At 43.8% G+C, this 7,526-nt stretch overlaps 1 protein-coding gene across 1 annotated transcript; it reads left to right on the top strand.

The window, feature by feature from the left end:
* The first annotated feature begins 3,942 nt into the window (after nucleotides 1–3,942).
* LOC139063440 (E3 SUMO-protein ligase ZBED1-like) lies at nucleotides 3,943–6,817 on the top strand. The gene is made up of 12 exons (XM_070545297.1): nucleotides 3,943–3,985; nucleotides 4,099–4,228; nucleotides 4,413–4,957; nucleotides 5,055–5,199; nucleotides 5,287–5,518; nucleotides 5,600–5,743; nucleotides 5,826–5,891; nucleotides 5,992–6,181; nucleotides 6,242–6,333; nucleotides 6,417–6,458; nucleotides 6,592–6,752; nucleotides 6,811–6,817. The coding sequence occupies exons 1-12, from the start codon at nucleotides 3,943–3,945 to the stop codon at nucleotides 6,815–6,817; spliced, it is 1,797 nt and encodes a 598-aa protein (XP_070401398.1).
* Nucleotides 6,818–7,526: the final 709 nt, after the last annotated feature.

Consider the following 7,526-nt stretch of genomic DNA (forward strand, 5'->3'; position numbering starts at 1 on the left):
CTGGCAGAGCCTCCATTCAGAAGGAGCTTCAATTCCCACCTCCGACAGAACTTATGCTTTACGTTTATGCAGACGCTTTTATCCAAAGTGACTTACAATTTATAACCTATAGGGCATGTGGTGATCTGTGGGGGAAGCCGGAGTACCCGGAGGAAACCCACACATGCATGGGGAGAACACGCAACTCCACGCAGAAAGGCCGCAACCGAGTTAGCAACAGTGCTAACCACTGCACCACCATGCAGCCAGCTGGCATCAGGTCAGGATGCCTCCTGGACGCCTCCCTGGTGAGGTTTTCCAGGCACGTCCAACCAGGAGGAGGCCTAAAGGTAGACCCAGGACCCGTTGGAGAGACTATGTTTCTCACCTGGCCAGGGAACACCTTGGGATTCCCCCGGAGGAGCTGGCCCAAGTGGCTGGGGAGAGGGAAGTCTGGATCTCTCGACTTCGGTTACTGCCCTCGCGACCCGATTCCGGATAAGCGGATTAAAATGGATGGATGGATCTCCTGGGGTGGGGTTATTTGATCAGGGGAGTTCCCAGACCCTTTCTCTGTGCAGAATTAAACAGAGGAGGAGTCTGGCAGGCCAGGCTTAATCTTTTACATAGCAGGTGATAATTGTGCCACGTTTAAGGTAGGGGGGTTGGACCCAAAATGCAGATAATCCAGAATGACACGGAGAGTTTGGGAGTTCAAAGAAAAACAATCATTTATTCAGAAAGAGTCAGATAAAATCCAAAGGCTGAATCCAAGCCTGGTGCACAAAAACAACAGAACGCTGAGGAAAACAAAGAACCAACCAAAACAGAGGACACGTCCGGGGCTTAAGTACGCAGAGGGGAGTGATCAGGGAAATGGGTCTCCGGTGTGTGGGCAGAAGGAATAATACACTGAGTGGGGAAGGAACCTAAAATACTAAAGGGGAAAACTATTCTGAATACTATAAACATGCAGAAGACTAAAGATGAGATAACTAATGAATCTGAAATTAGAGACACAAGAAACGCTAGATGTTGAACTGGGGAAACTAGAGACAAGAACCAAAAGAGGGGGGAAACTACTGTTGGGAAGACAACAAATGAGATGGGACAACTAAATAAGAAGTAGAGGTGACTAGGGGGAAGCCTGGAAGGGGCTGGGGACAACAGGGACACAGAACATGACAAATTGTGACTTTAGAAAGCATGTTCTATAAACATTAACAAAGGTTTTAGAGTGTTTGTAAACGTTTAGTTAATCGTTATTTATTTGCAAATGAAGCCTTCATAAAAAATGATTATATTTTACCTAATACCATGCAACAGATCTGTTAATAACTTACTAATCACTTATAAATGTATTTTTAAACGTAATCACAATCCTCTATGAATGATTTGTTCATCATTATCTAACTTGCAAATGATCCGTTAATGACTTACTAATGACCTATAAATGTTTAACAACAAACACGATTATAAAGTGTTAGGAAGAATTTTTATTTTAACTGAGGAACACAGGAATGTAAATGTTAACAGTGCTATCAGGAAGGAAACTTCTGCATTCCTCTCATTTCTTTGCCTGTTTGCCAATATCTTGTGGCTCCTGTTGCTCCTCTGAAATAGACTGAGGCAGCCCTGTTGTTGCAGCGGCAGTGGCTTTAGGGAGCCAGGCATGTCAACAAGTAAAGCGTAATGTTTGTTTGTTGATGTCATATGTGCTGTTTGTGCTTAAAAACACAGATATTAAATGTTGCGTTGTGTGTGTCTAGATGAAGTTAGGCTTTCTGTTATTTAAATTGGCTCATACATCACGCTACCAGACCATTATTACCGAGGTCTGCTATCAAACCACACATCTCCTGCTCCATTTGTGTATTCTTTATTTGCATAAACTGGTCACCGAGGTTGAAAAATGGTGATCCCAAATGGGGCGAGAAAAACCTTGAGCTTGGCCTATCTGTTTCAATTTGCTCTTTCCATTTTCCATACCAGAGACGCATTGTATCAGAGTCATTAATCAGAGGAAAACACACAGAAAAACCACTCCTCCAGCTGTGTCTCGAAGCAGTCTCAGTTCCAAAATCTGACTAAACCCACAACAGAGAAACTCATTCTGGGATGTGTGGTGGATCATTTAAACTATCATTACCTGCAACACAGTTTTATGTAGCCACAATAGCCTATCATGTCAAGAGGCTGACGAAGTAGCTTCAAATGGTAAACATATGTAAAGCAATTATAATTTTACTATTTTTGACTAATGTTTAACAATAATGATTCACCTCTGGGGGCTGCACAGTGGCGCAGTGGTTAGAGCTGTTGCCTTGCAGCAAGAAGGTCCTGGGTTCGCTTCCCGGCCTAGGATCTTTCTGCATGAAGTTTGCATGTTCTCCCTGTGCATGCGTGGGTTCTGTCCGGGTGCACCGGCTTCCTCCCACAGTCCAAAAACATGACTGTTAGGTTAATTGGTTGATTGGTCTGTCCAAATTGTCCTTAGATGTGAGTGTGTGTGTGCATGATTGTTTGTCTTGTTTGTCTCTGTGTGGTCCTGTGATGGACTGGGTCTCTGTCCAGGGTGTACCCCGCCTGATTGCCTGTTGACAGCTGGAGATAAGCACCAGCCCCCCCCACCTCCCCACCCCACCCCCACCCCCAACGAGGACAAGCGGTTCAGAAAATGGATGGATGGATTAACCTCTGTAAATTCTGTTCTAGAAGTTCATTATTTTTATTTCAGAAAATGCTGAAATATTTGCTGCATTCCTTTTGCAGGTTCAGAATCTTGGTCCGGAGAGTACTGGCAAGACCGTGCATCTGGTTTTTTATTCTAAGAACCAGATCTGAAAGAGATGGTAAAGTTAAACTTGAAGAAGAACAAAGACCACTGTGATTGTCTGGGCTTAGGTCGTTTTCCTTCCTTGAGATAGGAGAGGTTTTTATGATCAGTTCAGACCACACCAGGAAGTACAGATCCCTCCAGCTAATACCTCCACTCGTCAAAGGCCATTTTTGTGGCAAGAAGTTCACGTTCTCCAAAATCGTAGTTCTTTTCTACAGATGAAAGGCAACAAGAAAAAATGCACAGGGATGGCGACAATGATTAGAGGAGGAGACCTGGGATAAAACAGCCCCCCGCACCCGTGTCCAAGGCATCCACCTCCAAGGTGAACTGGCTGGTTGGGTCAGGACAGGTCAAAACAGGTGCACTGGTAAACTTAGCATTAAGCTTGTTAAAAGACTATTCAGCCTCTGAATTCCATGCAAACGTTTCTTTGTCGAGGTGAGGCTTGTAAGTGGGGCTGCGGCTTGACTGTAGTTTAAAATGAAACGTCTGTAGAAATTAGCAAACCCCAGGAATCTCTGTAGCTGTTTGGCCCACCCCAACCACCTGCAATCGAGAACTGCTTGAACCTTGTCTGGGTCAGTCTTTAGGGATGGGTACCGGTACCCGGTACTTTAATAGCACCGGTTCTGACATAAATGGTAGTAACCAGACCGAAAAGCAACGCAGATTTCGGTGCTTCATTTCGGAGATGTCAATCATGTTGGACTCTAGTAGCCACTCATTTTACTTTTTCGGTGATAGTAGGTGGGCCCAGCCAAGTGCGTATTTGGTTAGAGTGGACTTACATTATTTATCAAAATGCCGAAGGCGAAGCAGTTGAAAGTGTGGCTGTACTTCACAGCAAAAGATGCAGACTCAGCAACCAGCAACAGGTGCTTCAAGGTGATACTCAGTAAAGGAGGTAACACCTCTAATTCAATGAAACACCTGGTGACGCATAGCATTTTTTTAAAAGCAGAGACATGCACCGTGTTTGATAGCTTGCAACAGCGAAACCTCCTACCGAACGCATCTACTGTCGGTATTGAGATGGCTTTAGCAACATTCCCCCAGAAGAACCTGGAGAGGAGGAGAATCATCTTGGCCCCAGCCGAGCCCCTCCCGCTGTAGCAGAAAATATGACAGAGGATGGCGGCAGCAGCAGCAGTCGCTCTTCTTTGGGTAAGTAGCTTAAAGTAGTTTATGTGTATTATACGTTGAGCACACGTTATTAAAAGCATGTAGGGTGAGCTAGCAAACACAGTCGTAGCTACATGCTGCGTTCTTTTTGGCAGAGACTCCCTTCACACTGGCCAAGAGGTCTAAATTGACCAAAGAAAAAGTGGAGGAAATACACAGGGCAGTGACGACGTTTGTAGTCAAAGACCTCCAACCATTCTCAACGGTGGAGTCATCATCATTTAGGTAAAAATGTTTTATTGCTCTGATAGAAAAATAGTTTTGTTCATAGCTGTTTAGCTTTGCAAGTGCTCTGTTAATAATTGGTACAAATAAAGGGTGGGTTACATATTTTTATTTAGTCTTTTTAATCTGTTTGGAAAAATAACTACATTTCAATCTAAATTAAAATTTATTTGTTTCTATTCAGGGAGATGTGCACTGCCCTTAATCCGAGGTATCAGCCCCCATCCAGAGACGACCTGTCCAACACACTTATACCTGCATGGTATTCTGTTGAAAAAAGCAACCTCATCCAGAAGATGGCTCAGGTTAACAAGATAGCAATCACCTGTGATGGATGGACTAGTGTTGCTCAGGACCATTTCCTCACAGTCACGGTTCATTATATCTACAGAGGCAGGATGATGCAGAATGTGCTAAGCACTGAAGCAGTTTATGAGTCACAAACAGGTCTGGTAGTGGCTAAAGAAATATTAAGCATTGTGGAGCAGTTTAACTTAGGACAGAAAGTAATTGCTGCCACTGTAGACAACGCCAGCAAGATGGATGCTGCTTTGAAAAATTTGAACTTTGAAGAGGGATGGTTTGCTCATACCCTAAACCTAGCAGCACAAAAGGTGTATGACATTCCTGCAGTTTCCAGCTGGTGTGCCAAAATACGCTCAGTTGTGGTGTGGCTCAAGCGTTCATCCTTGAGCAAAACTGTGCTCAGAGAAAAGCAGCGACTCCTGAGTAAGTAGCATATGAAGTTACACATCAAAATGTATTGTTAATCATATTACCTTTTTTACAGTAATTCAAAATACATTTGTGTCCATGTGTGCTTTAGATTTGCCAGAGCATAATGTCATTCTTGACATTAAAACGCTCTGCAACTCTCTCTTCCTGATGGTGGAGAGATTTACTGAGCAGTTTGATGCAATCCAGGCAGCTGTTCTGGATCAACGTCTGAGGAAGCCAATGGAGAAGGACAAGTGAGTGAATGACACCAGCATCACTTGTAAGTGCTAAATTATTTCATTTCGTCATTAACCTTAAACATTGTTAATAATTTTCCACAGGCTAGAAGGCTTCACGTGCACTGATCTAACGAAAGCAGAGATGTTTGTTAAGTGCATGCAAGTCCTGTACACATCAACCATGTGTGTGTCAAGTGAGAAGTTGCCCACATGCAGCCAAATCATCCCCATCCTGATGAAGCTGGAGGCACATTTCAGGCAATCCGATGAAGACACTGTTTTCACCTCATCAATGAAAGGGAAAGTCTGGGGTAGTCTGCAGAACAGATATCAGGTATCTGCAGAACATATGAATACTAACAAATATAGGGGTAGCATTACATTTAAGTATCCGTATTATATACTTTGTTTAAAGGATGAAAACCTTCAGAAATTTCTGAAGGAGGCTACTCTGATGGACCCACGTTTTAAAGGCAAGCTAGATGAAGGTGAGGCAGCTGACATCTGGGACAGGTTGGAGAAGGCAGCAGTTGCAAATGCCACAGCAGCAGTTGAACAGGTATTTTCTGCACAACGTTGTCCTTCTGCATGATGTAGTTTCCATGTTGAAGGAATGTTTTTTATTATTTGTGTATCCATAGCCTCCCATAGAGGACCCTCAAGCAGACAGGGTGATGGATGACGCCGAGATGAAGCCAGAAAAATATGTAATTTCTGAGTTTTTCTAATCTAACCATGTAGTCCTACATTCTAAAAGGGATCTTTGTTGTTTTGACAATCCTCACACTACTTATTTTTGTTTTCCAGCCAAGAACGGTCCAAAAGTCAGCCTTAGAAAAGCTGTTTGAGGATGAGGACAGACAACTTATGGAGGATGCAGCTTCTCATTCAGTGAGTAGAGTCCCTTCCATCACAGAGCAGGTACAAAAGGAACTTGACATATACAAAAGACTGCCAAGAATTCCCTCTGGACAAGACCGTGTGGCCTGGTGGTGGAGTAAGAGGGATACACTGCCCAACTTATCTGCCCTATCCAATACATACTTGTGTGTCCCAGCCTCGTCAACACCTTCTGAACGTGTTTTCTCTTGCGCTGGGCATGCCATCAGCCAAGAGCGATGCCGAATATTGTCAGAAAAAGCTAACATGGTGATTTTTTTGCAAAACAAACATCAAAAAATTAAAAAATAAGAGGTTTTTGGAAAACTTGTGTTTTTTTTACATTCTTTAAGCACCGGTTCCTGCACCGTTTGAGCACCGGTACCATTTCAAAAGTACCGGTTTGACAAAACCTAATCAATACCCATCTCTAGTTTGCCTGCTCTCAAGGACAAATCCAATAAACGTTACAGTCGTGATGTGGAATTTCCACTTCTCAGCCTTGATGTACAGGCGGTTCTCCAGTAGGCATTGAAGCACAGACCTTACATGGATGCAGTGTTCTGCGAGAGATTTGGAGAAGATGAGAATGTCATCCAAGTAAACTGTTACAAACTGGTTAATGTAATCACCCAATGCCATGACGAGGCACTGGAAGACCGCTTGGTGAGGCCGAAGGGCATCACGAGGTATTCGAAGTGGCCCAGAAGTGTTTTAAAGGCTGTCTTTCACTCGTCTCCCTCCCAGATCCTAACCAGCTGGTAAGCATTGCAAAGATCGAATTTAGTAAAAACTGTAGCATCCTGCATGGGCTCAAAGGTGGAAGAAAGCAATGGTAAGGGGTATTTGTTTTTGACAGTGATTAAGCCCACTGTAGTAAATGCAAGAGTGGTGGGATCCATCCTTCTTAGAGACAAAAAAAATAAATAAACCCGGCACCTAATGGTGAGGTAGTGGGTCTGATGATATCAGAAGCAAGTGACTCGGAAATGTATTGCAACATGCTTTTTTGGTCAGGTGTTGACAGACTATAGAGATGGCTAGAGGGAAGGGTGGCACCAGGGAGTGAATCAATACTGCAATCATATGGATGGTGAGCGGGAAGTGAGGAAGCTCTGTCTTTGTTAAACACCTGCTGGAGGTGGTGTTACTCAGGAGGGACCCTCGTGGAATCCGGTGGTGAAGCTGTCTTTAGCATAGTTGCATTGGTGATTATTGGAGCAGATAGAAGGCAGCTAGATAAATACTTTAAGCTCCAGGCCTCCATGCAACTGGTCATCCAGTCTAGATGGGGGTTGTATTTAGCTAGCCAGGTGTGTCCCAGAACCACAGGTGACTGGGGAGATTGAAACACAAAAAAAGGACAGGGCATCAGGATGGTTACCAAAAATCAAGAAACTTTCTGGTGCTGTCTTATGTGTGATAGCTGACAGTAAGCTTCCGTCAAGTGAAGAAACATGCAG

Source organism: Nothobranchius furzeri, chromosome 16 (genome assembly GCF_043380555.1).
Source record: "Nothobranchius furzeri strain GRZ-AD chromosome 16, NfurGRZ-RIMD1, whole genome shotgun sequence".
NCBI classification, from domain to species: Eukaryota; Metazoa; Chordata; class Actinopteri; order Cyprinodontiformes; family Nothobranchiidae; genus Nothobranchius; species Nothobranchius furzeri.

Coding starts and splice junctions, on each gene's coding strand:
- LOC139063440 (XM_070545297.1), top strand. CDS start 3,943: ATGACAGAGGATGGCGGCAGCAGCAGCAGTCGCTCTTCTTTGG. Junction 3,986..4,098: donor CAGCAGTCGCTCTTCTTTGG/GTAAGTAGCTTA, acceptor TCTTTTTGGCAG/AGACTCCCTTCACACTGGCC. Junction 6,459..6,591: donor GCACCGGTACCATTTCAAAA/GTACCGGTTTGA, acceptor GTTCTCCAGTAG/GCATTGAAGCACAGACCTTA.